General features: G+C 53.6%; 1 protein-coding gene across 2 annotated transcripts in view; it reads left to right on the top strand.

Moving 5' to 3' along the window:
* prune (prune exopolyphosphatase) overlaps window positions 1-21385 on the top strand; it is a 38621-nt gene extending 17236 nt beyond the window's left edge. For both annotated transcript variants that reach the window (XM_041181622.1, XM_041181621.1), the window contains 7 exons: window positions 4738-4833; window positions 7457-7662; window positions 10632-10816; window positions 11339-11497; window positions 12659-12753; window positions 16554-16712; window positions 20772-21385. In XM_041181622.1, coding sequence (XP_041037556.1) covers window positions 4738-4833; window positions 7457-7662; window positions 10632-10816; window positions 11339-11497; window positions 12659-12753; window positions 16554-16712; window positions 20772-21140 — 1269 coding nt within the window. In that variant the 3' untranslated portion in view covers window positions 21141-21385. The remainder of the gene's footprint in view (window positions 1-4737; window positions 4834-7456; window positions 7663-10631; window positions 10817-11338; window positions 11498-12658; window positions 12754-16553; window positions 16713-20771) is intronic.
* Window positions 21386-22714: the final 1329 nt, after the last annotated feature.

Genomic DNA, 22714 nt, shown 5'->3' with positions numbered 1-22714 from the left:
CATAATCTCATAGCCTTTGGTTAAAGTTAGAAATATCCCACAAAGGAATTTGGAATGATCAGTCGCTGTGTTATATTTAACTGCTGGTGCTGGGTGAAATATTGATGCCGGGGCACCATGGAGGTTGCAACCCTGCGCCCTGCCTCCCCCAAACCCTCTTCCCTGCAGCTCTCCTTTCAAATAGTCTCCGTGGAACCTCTCCATCCACCTCCCAGGGCAGACAGGGCCTCGGTATAATTGCTGATCCAAAGGCAGTGACTCTGACAGTGCAGCATTCCCTCAGTACCTCAGTGGCGTTTCTACTTAGAGGAGAGGAACTAAGAGATTGGACAGGATGTGTTGACGGTGTCACTAAGACCACCCGGTTCCACCTCCGTGACATCGCCCGACTTCGCCCTCTCTCAGCTGATCCGCTGCTGAAACCCTCATTCGTGCCCTTGTTACCTCCAGGCTCGACTGACCGAGTTTCTCTGGATAAGCCCCCCCACGTTCTACCCTCCACGAGTTTGTGAGCCCATCCAAAACTCTGCTGCCCTGTGTTCTAACGCGCAGAAGTCCCGTTCACCCTTGTGCTCGCTGACCGATACCGGCTCCCAGTCTGCGGCACGTCGATGTAACAAAAGATTCCCCACCCTCGTTTTCAAATCTCTCCATGACCTCGCCACCCGCCCCCACCTCCCCCAACCCCCTCACCCCTTCCCTATCTATATAACCTTCTCCTCAGATCTCTGCGCTCCTCCAATCCCAGCCTCTTGAGCATCCCCCGATTCCCATCGCTCCACCATTGGCGGCCGTGCCTTCAGCTGCCTGGGGGGGGGGTGCCCTGAGCTCTGGAATTCCCTCCCTGAACCTCTCCGCCTCCCTCTCTCTGCGTGTGCGCCTGCCTTTCTGGTGCCGCGGCGCCTGTCTACCCTCCTTTACGAAGCTCCTTAAAACCGACTTCTCTGACTGAGTTTTTGGCCATCTGACCCCCAATATGTGGCTCGGGGTCAAACCTTTCTTTCTAAAACTCCTGTGAGAGGTGCCGCATAAACACAAGTTGTCATAAGAAGAATCAGGAGCCTATTAGTGGGGCTGGGGGGGGGTAGGGGAACAGTGAACATGTAATTGATGAGTGGCTGTCACGTTGGTATTTTTCCATCTCTGGCTTTTGCTCACAGCTTCACAGAGAGAGATTCTGCCTGCGTCAACTTAAAAAAAAAAACACAACTCAACCTCAGGAAACCCGTGACCAGAGCGAGTGTTTTAATTTTTTCCATTCTGTCTCTCCCCGGTGCCTGGAAGGGTAGCCTGATCCCAGTCCAGTGACAGATGAGTCAGCCTGGGTGGAAACAGTAACCCAGAGCTGATTCACTGGTGTGTGTGTGTGTGTGTGTGTGTGTGTGTGTGTGTGTGTTGTGTCTGTGTGTCTCTGTCTGTCTGTGTGTCTGTCTCTATCTGTCCGCGTGTGTGTCTGTCTCTGTCTGTCCGCGTGTGTGTGTCTCTGTCTGACCGCATGTGTGTGTGTCTCTGTCTGACCGCATGTGTGTGTGTCTCTGTCTGACCGCATGTGTGTGTGTCTCTGTCTGACCGCATGTGTGTGTGTCTCTGTCTGACCGCATGTGTGTGTGTCTCTGTCTGACCGCGTGTGTGTGTGTCTCTGTCTGACTGCGTGTGTGTGTGTGTGTCTCTGTCTGACTGCGTGTGTGTGTGTGTCTCTGTCTGACCGCGTGTGTGTGTCTCGGTCTGACCGCGTGTGTGTGTGTGTCTCGGTCTGACCGCGTGTGTGTGTGTGTCTTTGACCGCGTGTGTGTGTGTCTCTGTCTGTCCGCGTGTGTGTGTCTCTGTCTGTCCGCGTGTGTGTGTCTCTGTCTGTCCGCGTGTGTGTGTCTCTGTCTGTCCGCGTGTGTGTGTCTCTGTCTGTCCGCGTGTGTGTGTCTCTGTCTGTCCGCGTGTGTGTGTCTCTGTCTGTCCGCGTGTGTGTGTCTCTGTCTGTCCGCGTGTGTGTGTCTCTGTCTGTCCGCGTGTGTGTGTCTCTGTCTGTCCGCGTGTGTGTGTCTCTGTCTGTCCGCGTGTGTGTGTCTCTCTGTCCGCGTTTGTGTGTCTCTGTCTGTCCGCGTGTGTGTGTGTCTCTGTCCGCGTGTGTCTCTGACCGCGTGTGTGTGTGTCTCTGTCTGACCGCGTGTGTGTGTGTGTCTCTGTCTGACCGCGTGTGTGTGTGTCTCTGTCTGTCCGCGTGTGTGTGTGTCTCTGTCTGTCCGCGTGTGTGTGTGTCTCTGTCTGTCCGCGTGTGTGTGTCTCTGTCCGCGTGTGTCTCTGACCGCGTGTGTGTGTGTCTCTGTCTGACCGCATGTGTGTGTGTCTCTGTCTGACCGCATGTGTGTGTGTCTCTGTCTGACCGCGTGTGTGTGTGTGTCTCTGTCTGACCGCGTGTGTGTGTCTCTGTCTGACCGCGTGTGTGTGTCTCTGTCTGACCGCGTGTGTGTGTCTCTGTCTGACCGCGTGTGTGTGTCTCGGTCTGACCGCGTGTGTGTGTCTCGGTCTGACCGCGTGTGTGTGTCTCGGTCTGACCGCGTGTGTGTGTCTCGGTCTGACCGCGTGTGTGTGTCTCGGTCTGACCGCGTGTGTGTGTCTCGGTCTGACCGCGTGTGTGTGTCTCGGTCTGACCGCGTGTGTGTGTCTCGGTCTGACCGCGTGTGTGTGTCTCTGTCTGACCGCGTGTGTGTGTCTCTGTCTGACCGCGTGTGTGTGTCTCGGTCTGACCGCGTGTGTGTGTCTCGGTCTGACCGCGTGTGTGTGTCTCGGTCTGACCGCGTGTGTGTGTCTCGGTCTGACCGAGTGTGTGTGTCTCGGTCTGACCGCGTGTGTGTGTCTCGGTCTGACCGCGTGTGTGTGTCTCGGTCTGACCGCGTGTGTGTGTCTCGGTCTGACCGCGTGTGTGTGTCTCGGTCTGACCGCGTGTGTGTGTCTCGGTCTGACCGCGTGTGTGTGTGTGTCTCGGTCTGACCGCGTGTGTGTGTGTGTCTCGGTCTGACCGCGTGTGTGTGTGTGTCTCGGTCTGACCGCGCGTGTGTGTGTCTCTGTCTGTCCGCGTGTGTGTGTCTCTGTCTGTCCGCGTGTGTGTGTCTCTGTCTGTCCGCGTGTGTGTGTGTCTCTGTCCGCGTGTTTGTGTGTCTCTGTCCGCGTGTGTGTGTCTCTGTCTGACCGCGTGTGTGTGTGTCTCTGTCCGACCGCGTGTGTGTGTCTCTCTGTCCGTCCGCGTGTGTGTGTGTCTCTGTCCGTCCGCGTGTGTGTGTGTCTCTGTCCGTCCGCGTGTGTGTGTCTCTGTCTGTCCGCGTGTGTGTGTGTCTCTGTCCGCGCGTGTGTGTGTATGTCTGTCCGCGTGTGTGTGTGTCTGTCTGTCCGCGTGTGTGTGTGTCTGTCTGTCCGCGTGTGTGTCTCTGTCTGTCCGCGTGTGTGTCTCTGTCTGTCCGCGTGTGTGTGTGTCTCTGTCCGCGTGTGTGTGTGTATGTCTGTCCGCGTGTGTGTGTGTCTGTCTGTCCGCGTGTGTGTCTCTGTCTGTCCGCGTGTGTGTCTCTGTCTGTCCGCGTGTGTGTGTGTCTCTGTCCGCGTGTGTGTGTGTATGTCTGTCCGCATGTGTGTGTGTATGTCTGTCCGCGTGTGTGTTTCTCTGTCTGTCCGCGTGTGTTTCTCTGTCTGTCCGCGTGTGTGTCTCTGTCTGTCCGCGTGTGTGTCTCTGTCTGTCCGCGTGTGTGTGTGTCTCTGTCTGTCCGCGTGTGTGTCTCTGACTGTCCGCGTGTGTGTGTCTCTGTTTGTCCGCCTGTGTGTGTCTCTGTTTGTCCGCGCGTGTGTGTCTCTCTGTCTGTCCGCGCGTGTGTGTCTCTCTGTCTGTCCGCGCGTGTGTGTCTCTCTGTCTGTCCGCGCGTGTGTGTCTCTCTGTCTGTCCGCGCGTGTGTGTGTCTGTCTGTCGGTCTGTTAGTTAATGCAGCTCCGTCTCTTGTAACCCCTTCAAACCAGTCGCTGCTTAAACAAACCGGATTGATCAAGCCGGACAGAGATATACAAAATGCACGAACCCCATTCCATCCCCCTGAGGAGGCGGTGGCCCCAGTCACTGGGCTAGTAACCCAGAGTCCCAGGCTAATGCTGAGGGGACACGGGTTCAAATCCCCCCACGGCAGCTGGTGGAATTTAAATTCGATTAATAAAAGCTGGAATCATAAACTAGTCTCAGTGATGGTGATCATGACAACCATCATGGATTGTCGTTAAAACCCCATCTGGGTCACTAATGCCCCTTTAGGGAGGGAAATCTGCCGTCCTTACCCGGTCTGGCCCTACACGTGACTCCAGACCCCACAGCCACATGTGGTAGACTCTTACCTGCCCCTCTGAAATGGCTGAGCGAGACCACTCAGTTCAAGGGGCAATTAGGGATGGGCAACAAATGCTGGAGACACCCAAATCTCGTGAAAGATTAAAGAGAAAAAAAATGGCTTTTTTCCCCCGTTTTTTTTTCTTGCCTCCAACCCACCCCCCCCTTGTCCGAGATGCCGAGGTCCAGTTCACTCAAATTCCTGTGATCAGGGGACACTCCCCGTGATTCTATAAGAGATTGGATCATTATCTGAAGAGGGAGAGTTTACACGGCGATGGGGCAAAGGCCTGGGCTGGGCTGTGGTGGTCTTTTTCATTGCTAGGCTCAGAGAGGCGAGCGTGGATTTTTACCGTGTTCCTGATCGCCCTTTTCTCTTTCAGAGGGGACCCCCCGCCGTACATGTCGTCCTGGGAAATGAGGCCTGTGACCTGGACTCCATGGTTTCTGCCATTGCGTTTGCTTACTTCCTGAGCAAGGTCCGTGAGCATCCCTCTCACACGCACCCACACCTACCTATGTTCAAATCCCTCCATCCACCCTCCCTATCTCTGTAACCTCCTCCAGCCCCCTACACCCCTCCCTATCTCTGTAACCTCCCCCAGCCCCTACACCCCTCCCTATCTCTGTAACCTCCTCCAGCCCCTACACCCCTCCCTATCTCTAACCTCCCCCAGCCCCTATACACCTCCCTATCTCTGTAACCTCCTCCAGCCCCTACACCCCTCACTATCTCTGTAACCTCCTCCAGCCCCTACACCCCTCCCTATCTCTGTAACCTCCTCCAGCCCCTACACCCCTCCCTATCTCTGTAACCTCCTCCACCCCATACACCCCTCCCTATCTCTGTAACCTCTTCCACCCCCTACTCCCCTCCCTATCTCTGTAACCTCCTCCAGCCCCTACACCCCTCCCTATCTCTGTAACCTCCTCCAGCCCCTACACCCCTCACTATCTCTGTAACCTCCTCCAGCCCCATACACCCCTCCCTTTCTCTGTAACCTCCTCCAGCCCCTACACCCCTCCCTATCTCTGTAACCTCCTCCAGCCCCTACACCCCTCCCTATCTCTGTAACCTCCTCCAGCCCCTACACCCCTCACTATCTCTGTAACCTCCTCCAGCCCCTACACCCCTCCCTTTCTCTGTAACCTCCTCCAGCCCCTACACCCCTCCCTATCTCTGTAACCTCCTCCAGCCCCTACACCCCTCTCTATCTCTGTAACCTCCTCCAGCCCCTACACCCCTCCCTATCTCTGTAACCTCCTCCAGCCCCTACGCCCCTCCCTATCTCTGTAACCTCCTCCAGCATCTACACCCTTCCCTATCTCTGTAACCCCCTCCAGCACCTACATCCCTCCCTATCTTTGTAACCTCCTCCAGCCCCTACACTCCTCACTATCTCTGTAACCTCCTCCAGCCCCTACACCCCTCCCTATCTCTAACCTCCTCCAGCATCTACACCCTTCCCTATCTCTGTAACCCCCTCCAGCACCTACATCCCTCCCTATCTTTGTAACCTCCTCCAGCCCCCTACACCCCTCACTATCTCTGTAACCTCCTCCAGCCCTACACTCCTCCCTATCTCTATAACCCCCTCCAGTCCAACACTCCTCCCTATCTCTGTAACCTCCTCCACCCCCTACACCCCTCCCTTTCTCTGTAACCTCCTCCAGCCCCTACACCCCTCCCTATCTCTGTAAACTCCTCCAGCCCCTACAACCCTCCGTATCTCTGTAACCTCCTCCAGCCCCTACCCCCTTCCCTATCTCTGTAACCTCCTCCACCCCATACACCCCTCCCTTTCTCTGTAACCTCCTCCAGCCCCTACACCCCTCCCTGCCTTTGTAACCTCCTAACAAGTCCCCAAGATTCCCGCACTGCGCCAATTCCGGTCTCTTGCCCTTCCCCCATTTTCCATCGCTGCACCATTGGCAGCCGTGCCTTCAGCTGCCTGGACCCTACGCTGTGGAATTCCGTCCCTAAATCTATCTCTTTATTTCGCATCCTGCCTGGCTATCATACCTTGTGGGATGTTGCCACGGCAACAATATCCGTCAATCACCACGACTTTATAAAGAATTGCCTCATTGGCCGTAAAGCGCTTCGGGATGCACTGAGGTTGTGAAAGTTGCTATATAAATGCAGACCAGTTGTGTTTATCTTGTTCACGTCCAGCTCCCTGAGTCTTGGGCTGCCACGTACACTTCTCAATAGCTGAAAGAAAAAAACAAAATCCCTGGAGAAAAAGAGACATGCTGTCGAAGCTTTTTTGTCTTGGACTCATCAGGTCAGATTCGCAAGAATACCAAACCTCAAAGCGAGCAACAATTTGCACTGCATGAGAGAGGGGAGCTGATTGGTTGGCAAATCAGCTCTGATTTGGTCGTGGCGAATGCGCCAAGGAACTACTGCCCCCTATGCCGCTTAATTAAAAAAGGGCACAATACCTGGGCATGTTCCTTTTGGCTGCAGAGGACAGGTCCCTCCATATGAAACGTATGTAGCTTGTAGCAAGTATAAGCGAGCCACAATGTGACCCCGGCTGATGACCTTAAGTTGGTTGTTAGTGTAATTAGGCTCTGCGCAGATTAATGATCCTACAACCGTTCTGTTTCTGTGTGAAACCCCCTTCCGGAGAGCCGGTACAGTCCCAATGGGCCGAATGGCCTCCTTCTGCCCTGTAAAGAAAACTCACTTGATCACGGGACCATGTCTCACTTTAGCGTCATCAGTATGCTCGGAAATGAAAACTCGGTAGATAAAAAACAAAAACAGAATTACCTGGAAAAACTCAGCAGGTCTGGCAGCATCGGCGGAGAAGAAAAGAGTTGACGTTTCGAGTCCTCATGACCCGTCGAAACGTCAACTCTTTTCTTCTCCGCCGATGCTGCCAGACCTGCTGAGTTTTTCCAGGTAATTCTGTTTTTGTTTTGGATTTCCAGCATCCGCAGTTTTTTTGTTTTTAACTCGGTAGATAACTTGCCTGTTAATTCACTTGAGTCGAACTATTTTGTTGATGCCCTGCACTTGGTCCTTGTTGTACCGGTTTTTAACCGCTCGGGTGTTGCACCTTTGGGTGCTGTTGTTGGCTTTTCTTGTAGACCGCACTGGACCGGAAGGCCGCGACTGTGCCTGTCTTGAACATTCCACGCTCTGAGTTTCCTCTGCGCAGCGAGTGCACTTTCCTCCTCCGGGAGAACCGCCTATCCGAGGACCTGCTGGTGTTCCGGGATGAGATCGACCTGCGCGGGCTGCACAGGGACGGCCGACTGACCCTGACGCTGGTCGATCACAACGTTCTGCCCAGGTAGCCGGTCGCAGTCGGGTGATGGGAGAGCGAGGGTGGGTGGGTGGTGGGGGGGGGGGAAGTCAGAAATGACAGGGAGTTCCGACGGAGTTAATAAGGAGAAACCCTTTCCCATTGGCTGGGAGATAATTTAAAGATAATTGGTACAAGAACCGGGGTGGGGTAAAGGAGATATGATACGGTTATGATCCAATTCCGGCCTCTTGCCCATCCCCCGATTCCCATCGCTCCACCATCGGCGGCCGTGCCTTCAGCTGCCTGGGGGGTCCATGAGCTCTGGAATTCCCTCCCTAAACCTCTCCACCCACCGCTCTCTCTCTCTCTCTCTCTCTCTCTCCTCATGAAAGATGCTCCTTAAAACCGACATAGCTTTAGGTCACCTGTCCCTAATATCTCCTTGTGGGTTCGTTCTCAAACTCAGCTAGCTCTCCTGTGAAGCACCTCGGCACGTCCCACCACCAGTGAAGGGTGCTATATAAATGCATGTTGCTGATCTGAGATGCGCTGCCTGAAAAGTAGCAATGTTAACATTCAGACGGACGGTTGAGACGGAAAGATTTGCAGGACGATGGGGGGAGCAAAGGCAGGGGGAGGGGGGACTAATTGGACAGCTCTCTAAAAGAGCCAGCACAGACATGAGCCGATTGACCTCCTGGGTTGCTGTCTGGTTTCCTTCTGAAGGATGTGTGGCGTTGCTGCACTGTCGGAGGGTCAGTGCTGAGGGAGTGTTGCACTGTCGGAGGGTCAGTGCTGAGGGAGTGTTGCACTGTCGGAGGGTCAGTGCTGAGGGAGTGTTGCACTGTCGGAGGGTCAGTGCTGAGGGAGTGTTGCACTGTCGGAGGGTCAGTGCTGAGGGAGTGTTGCACTGTCGGAGGGTCAGTGCTGAGGGAGTGTTGCACTGTCGGAGGGTCAGTGCTGAGGGAGTGTTGCACTGTCGGAGGGTCAGTGCTGAGGGAGTGTTGCACTGTCGGAGGGTCAGTGCTGAGGGAGTGTTGCACTGTCGGAGGGTCAGTGCTGAGGGAGTGTTGCACTGTCGGAGGGTCAGTGCTGAGGGAGTGTTGCACTGTCGGAGGGTCAGTGCTGAGGGAGTGTTGCACTGTCGGAGGGTCAGTGCTGAGGGAGTGTTGCACTGTCGGAGGGTCAGTGCTGAGGGAGTGTTGCACTGTCGGAGGGTCAGTGCTGAGGGAGTGTTGCACTGTCGGAGGGTCAGTGCTGAGGGAGTGTTGCACTGTCGGAGGGTCAGTGCTGAGGGAGTGTTGCACTGTCGGAGGGTCAGTGCTGAGGGAGTGTTGCACTGTCGGAGGGTCAGTGCTGAGGGAGTGTTGCACTGTCGGAGGGTCAGTGCTGAGGGAGTGCTGCACTGTCGGAGGGTCAGTGCTGAGGGAGTGTTGCACTGTCGGATGGTCAGTGCTGAGGGAGTGTTGCACTGTCGGAGGGTCAGTGCTGAGAGAGTGTTGCACTGTCGGAGGGTCAGTGCTGAGGGAGTGTTGCACTGTCGGAGGGTCAGTGCTGAGGGAGTGTTGCACTGTCGGAGGGTCAGTACTGAGGGAGTGCCGCACTGTTGGGGGTTCAGCGCAGAGCGGGCACTGGGGTGCCCGCGGGCTGTTGTCTTTCAGGATGAGATATTAAATCCCATTTGCTCCTCCCAGATGGATGTCAGTGTTCTTACCCACCCACCGCACCCCCTCGCCTGCCCCCTCTACCCTGCTGTTTCTTGGCCAGCAGATGAGCTGGATCATTGTCACGTTGCTGTTTCTGGGAGCTTGGTGTGTGCAAATTGATTGCTGCATTTCCCACATTACAATAGCGACCACACTCCAAAAAGTTATTGATTGGCTGTAATCCATTTATGGTCTGGGGCTGTGTAAGGTGCTGCATAAATGCACATTCTTCCATTCTGATCCATCTCCTACCTGATGATCTTAAAATCAGTAACCACAATCCTGTGGGAACTGTGAAGATCCACCAGAAATAGAAGCAGGAGTAGACCACTCGGCCCATCGAGCCTGCTCCGCCATTCATTACGATCATGGCTGATCTTGGGCTTCGACTCCATTTTCCCACCTGCTCCCCATATCCCTTCCTTGGGACACAAAAAAATCTGTCTATCCCAGGCTTAGATGGATTCAACGTGGAGCATCCACAACCCTCTGGGGTAGAGAATTCCAAAGATTCACAGCCCCTTTGTGTGAAGAGATTTCTCCTCATCTCAGTCCTAAACAATCGGCCCCTTATCCTGAGACTGGGCCTCCCCGTGTTTTAGATTCTCCGACCAGTGGAAACAATCCCTCAGCGTCCACCCTGTCAAACCCCTTCACAATCTTGTAGGTTTCAATGAGATCGTCTCTCATTCTTCTGAACTCCAGAGAATATAAGCCCAATTCACTCAGCCTCTCATCATAGTACAACCCCCTCATCCCAGGGACCAATCTAGTGAACCTTCGCTGTAACGCCTCCAATACAAGTATATCCTTTCTTAAATGTGGAGACCAAAACTGCACACAGTGTTCCAGGTGCAGTCTCACCAAAATCCTATATAACTGTAGCAGGACTTATTTTTTTTCTTGTACTCCAATCCCGTTACAATAAAAACTAACCTGCCTTTTGCCTTCCTAATCACTTGCTGCATCTGCATGCTAACTTTCTGCATTCCGTATACAAGCACATCCAAGCCTCTTTGAACATCAACCCTTACAAGATGCTCACCTTTCAAAAATAATCTGCTTTTCTTGTTCTGTTGACCGAAGTGAAGACCTTCACATTTCCCTGTACTTCACTCCATCCGTTATCTTGTTGGCCACTCACTTAACCTGTCCATGTCTCTTTGCAGCCTCTCTGTGTCCTCCCCGCAGTTTACCTTCCCGCCGACCTTGCTTGCAAGCCATCAGCGTCTGCGTATGCTGACGCTCGAGGGTCTGCTCTTGCCGATGTGCCTCTTTACTGGATTTCTCTGTTCTTTGCCTGCCCAGAGGTGACATGGCCCTGGAGGAAGTGGTGACGGAGGTAATTGACCACCGACCCGTGGAGCGCCCTTCGACCCCTGCCTGTGTCGTGACTGCTGAGCCCGTGGGGTCCTGCGCGACGCTGGTGACCGAGCGGATTGTCCAGAGAGCGCCTGAGGTTCTGGACAGGCAACTCGCTTACATACTGCACAGTAAGACTTGCACTGCGATTTCTGAGGCTTGCCAGTGTTGTTAGGGGGGTGGGTGGTTGGCGTTGTTGGGGTAGGTGGGGGGGGCGGGGGGTGTTTGGGGCACGTGAGGGGTTTGGTTTTATTTTCGAGGGACGGGAGAAGGAAGGCAAGTGTGTGGTCGTCACTAATAAATCCGATGGGGAATTCAGGAGAAACTTCTTTACCCAGAGAGCGGGGAGAATGTGGGTTCACTCCTGCGGGGAGTGGGGAGAACGTGGGACTGGGGGAGAACGTGGGACTGGCTCCCACGGGGAGTGGTCGAGGCGAATAGCAGAGATGCATTGAAGCGGTGGGGGGGGGGGGGGGAAACTGGATAAACACATGAGGGAGAAAGGGATAGAAGGATATGGTGATGGGCCGAGTGGAAGAGGGGGATGGGAGGGGGATCGTGTTGGGCCCAGTTGGTTTCTGTGCTTGTAAGTATTTTGAAGAAATCAGTGTTGAAACGGAAGCCTTGACTCGTTCTCCGTTTGTCCCCTGTAGGTACCATCGTGCTGGACTGCATCAACATGGCTCCAGAGGCTGGCAAGGTCACACCGAAGGACTCCCAGTACGTCGCCGAGTTGGAATCCAGATTCGGTGACCTCCTGCCCAGAGCCGCTGCGTTTGACTCGCTGCAGAAAGCCAAGTTTGACGTTAGCGGTAACTGTCGCTATCCCCATTGACCGGGGCCAGCCGCAGAGGTGGAGGGAGGGAGCGAGGAAGGAAGGGGGGGAAAAAAAATCTCATCGGACAGCGCGCGAGGGTTCAGTTTCTTCCTCCTTTCGGCCGAGGCTCCGGCCTCTCGAGCGGGAAAGCCGCGGGTTCGAATCCCACTGGCTCCAGGGATTTCCCCTAGGTGACTTCAGGCCGGTAGTGAGGGAGTACTGTCATAACGTGGAAAAGGCGGGAGCCAATTTGCACACAGCAAGCTCCCACAAACAGCAATGTGGTCATGGCTCAGATCGTCAGTTTTTAGGAATACATGAGGGATAAATGTCCTGCCACGCGGGGGAACTCCCTTGCTCTATTTTGCAATGGTAGCTATGGGATCGTGTGTTTAATTTAGTACTGAGAGCACATGTCTATGTCCCAATGCAGCAAGACCTGGACAATATCTAGGCTTGGGCGGGCAAGTGGCAAGTAACATTGGCGCCACGCGAGTGCCAGGTAATGACCATCTCCAACCAGAGAGAATCTAACCATCTCCCCTTGACATTCAATGGCATTACCATCGCTGAATCCCCCACTGTCAACATCCTGGGGGTTACCATTGACCAGAGGCTAAACTGAACTAGTCATATTCAGTTCTGATGAAGGGTCATACGGACTCGAAACGTTAACTGTGCTCCTCTCCGCAGCAGCTGTCAGACCTGCTGAGTTTTTCCAGGTAGTTTTATTTTTGTTTCAGATTTCCAGCATCTGCAGTATTTTGCTTTTAGCCATATAAATACAGTGGCTACAAGAGCAGGTCAGAGGCTGGGAATCCTGCGGTGAGTAACTCACCTCCTGACTCCCCAAAGGCTGTCCACCATCTACAAGGCACAAGTCAGGAGTGTGATGGAATACTCCCCACTTGCCTGGATGAGTGCAGCTCCCACAACACTCAAGCTCCCTCGGTACCGACCCTTGAAGAGTTGGCCTGGATTTTGTCTTTCAGCCCCTGGAGTGGGGCTCGCAAACCCCTCTCGCTTGGGGGGTGGGTATCGAGAGAGAGTTACCCACTCAGCCACTGATGGCCGATTTGGGCACCAAGGCTAGAATTGTTGAGAGGGAGGAAGAGCGATTCCGTCCCATCGGTATAAATTGTTTTGTTCTACCCAGGGTTGACCATCGAGCAGATGCTGAGGAAAGACCTGAAGGTTTTGTCCGGCGGGGATCTTCATTTGGCCATGAGTGCTGTCTACATGAGGCTTGAGGTAGGAGACGTCAATGGGTTCAGTCTAACCTTCCTTAGACACAAAAACGGCATTTCACTCAGCGGAGCCTGAGGTAATTTTGTTCTCTCGTTATTCTGAACTCTAGCCTCGAGCTGCCAACGTGTGCAAAGCTCGGCGGGTATTGGTTTAAATTTTCACGGGATGCGGGTGTCACTGACAAGTCCAGCATTTGTTGCCCGTCCCTAACTGCCCCTTGAACTGAGTGGCCTCACTCGGCCATTTCAGGGGGCAGTTAAGAGTTGACTACATGGCTGTGGGTCTGGAGTCACGTGTAGGCCAGACCGGGTAAGGAGGGCAGATTTCCCTCCCTAGAGGGGCATTAGTGACCCAGATGGGGTTTTTAATGCCAATCGATGATGGTTTCATGGTCACCATCACTGAGACTAGCTTTCAATTCCAGATTTTTTACTAATTAATTGAATTTAAATTTCACCAGCTGCCGTGGTGGGATTTGCAAACGTACGAATTAGGAACAGGAGTAGGCCACTCAGCCCCTCGAGCCTGCTCTGCCATTCAATAAGATCACGACTGATCTGAGTATGACCTCAACCCCACATTCCTGCCTACCCCCCGATAACCTTTCAGCCCCTTGTTCATCAAGAATCTATCCACCTCTGCCTTAAAAATATTCAAAGTCTCTGCTTCCACTACCTTTTCAGGAAGAGAGTTCCAAAGACTCTCCACCCTCTGAGAGAAAGAAAATTCTCCTCATCTCTGTCTTAAATGGACGACCCCTTATTTTTAAACAGTGACCCCCCCCCCACCCCACCCCTCAGTTCTAGATTCTCCCACAAGAGGAAACATTCTCTCCACATCCCCCCTGTCAAGACCCCTCAGGATCTTATAGGTTTCAATCAAGTCGCCTCTTACTCTTCTAAACTCCAGTGGATACAAGCCCAGCCTGTCCAGCCTTTCCTCATAAGACAGCCCACCCATTCCAGGTATTAGTCTGGTAAACCTTCTCTGAACTGCTTCCAACACATTTACATCCTTCCTTAAATAAGGAGACCAGTACTGTACACAGTGCTCCAGATGTGAATAATAATTTGTGCTCCTGTCCCTCGAGCATTAGTCAGGACCTCTGGATTACGAGTCCACCACTAATCCTCCTCCGTTGCGGACCTCATCTCTGACCCTTCACCCTTTCCAGCAGGATTTACTCCTCAAGGGATAGTGTACTGGTCCTCGGGGGATAGTATACTGGTCCTCGGGGGATAGTATACTGGTCCTCGGGGGTTAGTATTCTGGTCCTCGGGGGTTAGTATTCTGGTCCTCGGGGGTTAGTATTCTGGTCCTCGGGGGTTAGTATTCTGGTCCTCAGGGGTTAGTATACTGGTCCTCGGGGGTTAGTATTCTGGTCCTCGGGTGTTAGTATACTGGTCCTCAGGGGTTAGTATTCTGGTCCTCGGGGGTTAGTATACTGGTCCTCGGGGGTTAGTATACTGGTCCTCGGGGGTTAGTATACTGGTCCTCGGGGGTTAGTATACTGGTCCTCGGGGGTTAGTATACTGGTCCTCGGGGGTTAGTATACTGGTCCTCGGGGGTTAGTATTCTGGTCCTCGGGGGTTAGTATTCTGGTCCTCGGGGGTTAGTATACTGGTCCTCGGGGGTTAGTATTCTGGTCCTCGGGGGTTAGTATACTGGTCCTCGGGGGTTAGTATACTGGTCCTCGGGGGTTAGTATACTGGTCCTCGGGGGGTTAGTATACTGGTCCTCGGGGGTTAGTATACTGGTCCTCGGGGGTTAGTATACTGGTCCTCGGGGGTTAGTATTCTGGTCCTCGGGGGTTAGTATACTGGTCCTCGGGGGTTAGTATTCTGGTCCTCGGGGGTTAGTATACTGGTCCTCGGGGGTTAGTATACTGGTCCTCGGGGGTTAGTATACTGGTCCTCGGGGGTTAGTATTCTGGTCCTCGGGGGTTAGTATACTGGTCCTCGGGGGTTAGTATACTGGTCCTCGGGGGTTAGTATTCTGGTCCTCGGGGGTTAGTATTCTGGTCCTCGGGGGTTAGTATTCTGGTCCTCGGGGGTTAGTATTCTGGTCCTCGGGGGTTAGTATACTGGTCCTCGGGGGTTAGTATTCTGGTCCTCGGGGGTTAGTATTCTGGTCCTCGGGGGTTAGTATTCTGGTCCTCGGGGGTTAGTATACTGGTCCTCGGGGGTTAGTATACTGGTCCTCGGGGGTTAGTATTCTGGTCCTCGGGGGTTAGTATACTGGTCCTCGGGGGTTAGTATACTGGTCCTCGGGGGTTAGTATACTGGTCCTCGGGGGTTAATATACTGGTCCTCGGGGGTTAGTATTCTGGTCCTCGGGGGTTAGTATACTGGTCCTCGGGAGTTAGTATACTGGTCCTCGGGGGTTAGTATACTGGTCCTCAGGGGTTAGTATTCTGGTCCTTGGGGGGAGGGGTGTAGTCTACTGGTCCTCGGGGGGTGGGGGGTAGTCTACTGGGACTCGGTGGGGTGGGGGGGGTGGGGTTAGTCTACTGGTCCTCGGAAACTCGGTGGTGGTGGGGCGGGGGTGGGGGGGGGTAGTCTACTGGTTCTCGGGGACTCGGTGGTTGGCGGGGGGGTAGTCTACTGGTCCTGGTGGGCGTGCAGCGGAGATTTGCCAGAATTATACCCAGGGCTAAAAGGGTTAAAATGTGAGAAAAGCTTGCCTTCTCCACATTGCAACAGTGGCTACACTTCATGCTGCGCTGCTCCAGGATAACCTGAAACCTGCTCTGTAAATGGAGTCTTTCTTTCCTTTCTAGACTCTGCTCGTATGGGGACGCAGTGGTATTATCACTGGACTGGTATCCCAGAGGCGCAGGGGTAATTCTCTGGGGACCCGGGTTCGAATCCTGCCACGGCAGATGGTGAAATATGAACCCGTTAAAAGTCCGAGGATGACCATGAAACCATTGCTGCCGATTGTTGTAAAAAGCCCATCTTGGTCACGAGTGCTCCCTTTAGGGAAGGAAATCTGCTGTCCTTACCCGGTCTGGCCTACACGTGACCCAGAGCAATGTGGTTGATGCCTAAATGCCCTCTGAGCAAGGGCAATTAGGGATGGGATGGGAAATAAATAAAGTTGAGGGATTTAAGATGATTAAGGGATTTAAGAAACTATTTCTTCTGTGGGTTAGTGGGGCAGTCGGGATGGGGGGAAGGTAGGGAGAGTCCAGAACAAGGGGATAGATAGAACCTTAAAATGAGAGCTAGGCTGTTGAGCGCTGGTGTCAGGAAGCACTTCCTCTCACACAGGGGAGTGGGAATCTGGAATGCCCTTCCCCACACCACCTTTCCCAAAAAAACAGGCTGGGGAGTCGATTGTAAAATTTAAAAACTGAGCTTTCTATTGACCAGGGTTATTGAGGACCTCACCTCTGGTAAGGTGGGCGGATGGAGTTAAGATGCAGCTCCGCCATGATCTAACCGAATGACTGAACAGGCTCGAGGGGCTGAATGGCCTCTTCCTTGTTGCCCCTGTTCATCTCCCCCACCCTCTCCAGAGGCAGTCAGGGGGACGGGTAGTTAAATGCCGGTGTTGCCCATAAGCTGCGAATGAGTTATGAAAGATGAGAGAGAGAGAGAGAGAGTGAGTGAGTGTTCGGGGTGGAGGGAGGATGGGATTGGGGCCTAGCTGTGACGCACCACGTGGTCGAATTGCCGTGTCACTCTGCGGGTGGGCGTCGCTGTGCCCCGCCACCCCCCCAACTGTTGGTGCGAAGTAACTTTGCTTTTGACATATTTCGTCGAGGACCTCGCCTTCTGACCCTTCGCCCTTTCCCGCAGGATTTACTGGCACGTCCTCGCTTGAAGGAAGGGTTTGAGGAATTCTGTCGAGGGGGCGGCTGCAGTGTTGTGGTTGTCATGACGATCTCCTTCAGCCAAAAGAGCGAACCTTTCCGGCAACTGGCAGTCTACAGCGCTCACCACGACTTGAGAGACGCAGTAGGTTTTTCTTTTTGAGAGCTTCCTCGGGGAGCGCGTTGGGGGGGGGTGGGGGGTGGGGGAAGGGCTCGGAAGGCTGAGTGCCCTATCTCAGCCCTGCCCTAAGGATGTAAAACGTGAGGAAGGGTACGGAGGACCATTCCCTCTCCGCGCCCCCCCCCCCCCACCTGGACGAGGGTCCTCCGCTGTAGCTCGATGACCCTGTGGGTAGTGGTGGGGAGGTAATGGGAGGAGGGACAGGCCAAGGTTCCTGCTCCTCACTGCCACCCAGTGGCTCCTGCCGGGCACTGCGCATGTACACGGTGGGGGTGAACCAAGATCAAAACTGGGCTTGAGAGGCTCAACGTGGTAAATAGCCTGCCTCAGTAATCTCCTGGGAGAAGAGTTTTTATTTATTCTTTCAAGGGATGTGGGCGTCACCCGCTAGGCCAGCATTTAATGCCCATCCCTAATTGCCCCCTGGGGAGGTCGTGATGAGTCGCTGCCTTGAGCCGCTGCAGTCCCTGCGGTGTAGGTGAACCCACCGTGCTGGTAGGAAGGGAGTTCCAGGATTTTGACCCAGCGACAGTGAAGGAACGGCCGATATATTTCCAAGTCGGGATGGTGAGGGGCTCGGAGGGGAACTTGCAGGTGGTGGTGTTCCGCATGTGTCTGCTGCCCCTTGTCCTTCTAGGTGGTAGAGATCGTGGGTTTTTGAGGGAACCTTGGTGAGTCGCTGCAGTGCATCTTGCAGATGGTGCATGCTGATGCAACTGTGCATCGATGGTGAAGGGACTGAATTTTGAAGGTGGTGGATGGGGTGCCGATCGAGCGGGGCTGTTTTGTCCTGAATATATCGAGCTTCTTGAGTGTTGTGGGAGCTGCACTCATCCAGGCAAGTGGAGAGTATTCCATCACACTCCTGACTTGTACCTTGTAGATGGTGGACAGGCTTTGGGGAGTCAGGAGGTGAGTTACTCGCCGCAGGATTCCCAGCCTCTGACCTGCTCTCGTAGCCACAGTATTTATATGGCTGGTCCAGTTCAGTCTCTGGTCAATGGTAACCCCCAGGATGTTGATAGTGGGGGATTCAGCGACAATAATGTTATTAACTGTCAAGGGGCAATGGTTAGATTCTGTCTCGTTGGAGGTGGTCATAGCCTGGGACTTGTGTGGCCACTTCGGTAAGATAAGGGAGAGGTTAGCTGGTGCCAGCAGACTTGTACCCTGGCAAAAATTAGTATCTTTGGCAGGGAGGGTTTATGAAAGTTGGCTGAGGGTGATTAATATATTGTAATGTTACAGTGTGCAGGTTCACATGCGCCTATCTTTAAAACAGGATTGTCGATAAGGCTATCAGGAAAAAAACTTGCGGGATATCAGGCTTTATAAATGGGAGAATGGAGTACAAAAGCAAGGAAGTTATGCTAAGCCTTCATAGTTCATGTTTTGTTAATTACGTTAAGGTTAAGGGAAACAGGTGATGAGCATTAATTGTCTATAAACGGGGGATAGCTGGGACACTGGGTTGAGTGGGAGGAGAGTCGAGATACTGAACAAGTCGATAAGCTCTCAATAAAGAAAAGCTCTTTGTCTTGGTTTCAGCTTCACCAACCAGCTTGGATTATAAATCATTGTTTAGATCCTAGATGCGGTGTTCTGTATAATTCGGGAAGGATGTCGAGGCCTTGGAGAGGGTGCGGAGGGACATTTACCCAGAATGGGGCCAGGGATGAGGGACTTTAGCTCATGTGGAGAGACTGGAGCTGGGATTGTTCTCCTTAGAGCAGAGAAAGTTAAGGGGGAGATTTAATCGAGGCTTTCAAAATCAGGAAGGGGGTTTGGACAGAGTAAATAAGGAGAAACAGTTTCCACTGGGCAGGAGGGTCGGGAACCAGAGGGGACACAGATTGAAGAGAATCGGGAAAGAACCAGAGGGGGAGATGAGGAGAATTTTTTTTTTTGACACAGCGAGTTGTTGTGATCTGGAAGGCGCTGCCTGAAAGGGCGGTGGAAGCAGATTCAATAGGAACTTTCAAAAGGGGGAATTTGATATAGAGAAGATGAATCAAGAACCAGAGATCATAATTTTAAGACGGTCCCTAATAAATCAATCAGGAATTCAGGAGAAACTTATTTACCAAGAGAGTGGGGAGACTCGCTACCGCAGGGAGTGGTCGAGGCGAATAGCAGAGATGCACTTAAGGGGGAAGCTGGGTGAACACACGAGGCAGAAAGGAATAGAAGGATATGGTGATGGGGTGAGATGAAGAGGGGGGTGGGTAGAGGCTCGTATTGAAGCATACATGCCCGCAGGTTATTTGACCTTGCGAGGCATCACCAGAGTTGAGGCTGATTCTTATTTGGGGTCCTGTAACACTCAAAGCTGTAAATGCGAAAATGGGGGGGAAAAAAATTGCAAGGCCAAAGGGAAGGGAAGGGAAGAGAAAGACAAGGCTAAGGTGGGGGCGGGCAGGGGGGGGCGCTGGTGTGGAATAATTGGATAGCTCTTTCAAAGAGCCAACAGAGGCAGGATGGGCCGAATGGCCGCCTTTTGTGCTGTATAATCTTACAGAAGGTCTGTAGATCTGCCAAGTGATTAAACTACATATTATGACGAGTGGCTGGAGATACTGGGATTAATTCAGACCCACCACTGCCCCACCAAACCACCCCCCCACACCCACCTCGTTCCTTCACTGTCACTGGGTCAAAATCCCAGAACTCCCTAACGACACCGTGGGTGTACCTACACCACGTATGAACTCGGAGCAGGAGTAGGCCACTCGGCCCCTCGAGCCTGCTCTGCCGCTCAGCGAGATATCACGGCTGATCTGATTGTAACCTCAGCCCCAGGTTCCTGCCTAACCCCGCCCTCCCCCCACCCCGATAAACTTTCACCCCCTTTGCTTATCAAGGACCTATCTAGGCCTGCCTTGAAAAATATTCAGAGACTCTACCCTCAGAAGGAGGTGGAAGCAGAGAGTTCCAAAGACCCGGTGGACAGCAGCCGTTCAGGAAGGTGGTTCATCACCACCACCTTCTCCAAGGGGCAATTGGGGATGGGCAACAAATGCTGGGCCCGGCGAACAACGCCCACGTCCCAAAAAAGAATAAATAAATAAATAGACGAAGGGCGTGAAGAGAGCGCGAGAGGGCTGTGATTGGGGATCAGTGACAAGGTAAGGGGACCAACTCGGAAGGTCTCAGGGGATCGAGGAGTGACGAACGGCAAAAACCTCTTTCCACAGAAGGTTGTTGAAGGGTGGAATGCTCAGCCACACTGGTTGGGGCCGCTACAAGGAAAAAGCGGATAGAAATGGGAACAGAGAGAGACTCGTTTCCAATTTCTTCATGGGGTGTGAGGTGTATAAAATTATGAGGGGCTTAGATAGGGTAGACAGGAGAGACCTGCTTCCCCTGGCTGAGGGGTCAGTTACCTCAGGGGGCACAGATTTAAGGTGATTGGTAGAAGGATTAGAGGGGACATGAGGAAAAACTTTCCCACCCAGAGGGTGGGGGGCGTCTGGGATTCATTGTCTAACTCGGTGGTTGAAGCTGAAACCCTCAACTCATTGAAAAGGTACCTGGATCTGCATCCGAAGCACCGTAACCTGCAAGGCTAGGGACCAGGGGCTGGAAAGTGGGATTAAAATGAGCGTCTAGTTTCTTTTTTTCCCTTTTTGGCTGGTGCGGACGTGATGGGCTGAATGGCCTCTTTCTGCACCGTAACGTTTCTGTGGTAGGCCAGACCGGGGTAAGGACAGCAGATTTCCTTCCCTAAAGGGGCATGAGTGAACCAGATGGGGTTTTTTTTTTTTAACAACAATCCAGGATGGTTGCCTCGATCACCATCGCTGAGACTCGCTTTTCAATTCCAGGTTTTATTCACTGAATTTAAATTCCACCAGCTGCCGGGGTGGGATTAGAACCCGTGTCCCCCAGAGCGTTAGCCTGGGCCTCTGGGTTACTAGCCCAGTGACATTACCACAATGATACCATCTCTATGTGGAGGGAGTGGGGGGGCGGGGTGGTGTTGCTGGTTGCTCTCCGTAAGCCTCTCTAATTCTGCGGTTACAGGTGAGACGGGCGCTGGAGGAGTCGGAGGCCCCGTCGCTTCAGTTGACGCCGATGGACAGCCCCTGCCCGCAAATCGGCGCCTATCGCCAGGGAAACGGGCTGGCCTCCCGCAAGAAGGTCTTGCCCGTCGTCAGGGACTTCCTGAAGGCCCGGGAGGCCTGCCGGGCGTGGGCCGAGGGGGAGGAGGAGGAGGAGGAGGAGGAAGAGGAGGCCTGCCGTGACGAGGAGGGCGACCTGCCCCCCACCCCCATGAACAGCCTGGTGGAGGGCTGCCCCCTGGACGCCGGCCTGCCCAGGCTGACGCCGGAAGCCGTCTTGGAGAAGTTTGGCAAAATGGCCGCCGAGGGGCTGTCGTCGGATCCGGCCTAGCCCGGCTGCCGTTAGCCTGGGGACCCGTTGTTGTTGGACGACGAGGGGGGAGGGGAGAGAGAGAGAGAGAGAGACTGGAATGGTGGGAAGAGGCCTGTTTTAAAAGCAGTCGTAGTCTCCCCAAGCCCCGTGTGCCAAGAGCCAGCGCCCCCAGTCCGCCATTTGTTCACTTCACTCCTATGGAGGCCTCCTTTGAACCCGTCGCTCGTTCATCTCGTTGGTTCCCCCCGCCACTACCCCTCTCCCTTGCCCCCCACCCACCCACCCACCAACCCCACCCAGCCACCACTATTGAGTACCAGCCGCCTGCCTAGGCTTCCTGTGTCCCCAGAACGTTAGCCTGGGCCTCTGGCTTGCTAGCCCAGTGACATTACCACGATGCTACCATCTCTATATGGAGGGAGGGGGTGTGTGTGTGTGGCAGAAGGGGGGGGGGGGGTGTTGCGGATAGAGACGCACAGCCTTAGGAGCATGGAAGGAGTGGGGGGGGGGGGGGCGCCATTCAGCCCCTCGAGCCTGTTCTGCTATTCAGCTAAATCAAAGTTAATCACCCGTGTTCCAGCTCCAGCTACACTCTGCCCCTCGCCACCCAAGCATCAATCAATCTCCGATTTAGATTTTAACAATTGGTCCAGCATCGAATGCTGTTTACGGAAGAGAGTTCCAAACTTCTACCACCCTTTGTGGGTAGAAGTGTTTCCTAATTTCGCTCCTGAAAGGTCTGGCTGGAGTTTTGTTTAGACTAGTCCCCTAATCCTAGACGTCCCCAACCAGCAGAAATACCCATCTACCCTTATCTGATCCCCTTTAATACCTCAAACTTTGATCAAGGCAACCCCTTAACCATCTTAAATTCCAGGGAATACAACCCCAGCTTGTGTAATCTCATGAGTTAACCCTTGCAGTTCAGGTATCATTCTGGTAAATCTACGCTTGCCCTCCCTCCAATTCATCCTTTTTTTTTAAGACATAGGAGCAGAAATTGGGCCATTCGGCCCATCGAGTCTGCTCCGCCATTCAATCATGGCTGATAAGTTTCTCAACCCCATTCTCCCGCCTTCTCCCCGTAACCTTTGATCCCCTTACCAATCAAGAACCTATCTATCTCGGTCTTAAATACACTCAATGACCTGGCCTCCACAGCCTTCTGTGGCAATGAATTCCATAGATTCACCACTCTCTGGCTAAAGAAGTTTCTCCTCATCTCTGTTCTAAAAGGTCTTCCCTTTACTCTGAGGCTGTGCCCTCGGGTCCTAGTTTCTCCTACTAATGGAAACATCTTCCCCAAGTCCACTCTATCCAGGCCTTTCAGTATTCTGTAAGTTTCAATCAGATCCCCCCTCATCCTTCTAAACTCCATCGAGTATAGACCCAGAGTCCTCAAACGTTCCTCATATGTTAAGCCTTTCATTCCCGGGATCGTTCTCATGAACCTCCTCTGGACCCTCTCCAGGGCCAGCACATCCTTCCTGAGATACGGGGCCCAAAATTGCTCACAATATTCTACATGTGATCTGACCAGAGGCCACGGGTCGGATCCCTGATTCGATCATGAGCAGCTGGGCTTCGGGACC

Source organism: Carcharodon carcharias, assembly GCF_017639515.1.
Source record: "Carcharodon carcharias isolate sCarCar2 chromosome 36 unlocalized genomic scaffold, sCarCar2.pri SUPER_36_unloc_1, whole genome shotgun sequence".
NCBI lineage: Eukaryota > Metazoa > Chordata > Chondrichthyes > Lamniformes > Lamnidae > Carcharodon > Carcharodon carcharias.
The sequence above is the reverse complement of the archived record's forward strand: the minus strand, read 5'-3'. Positions and strand labels throughout refer to the sequence as shown.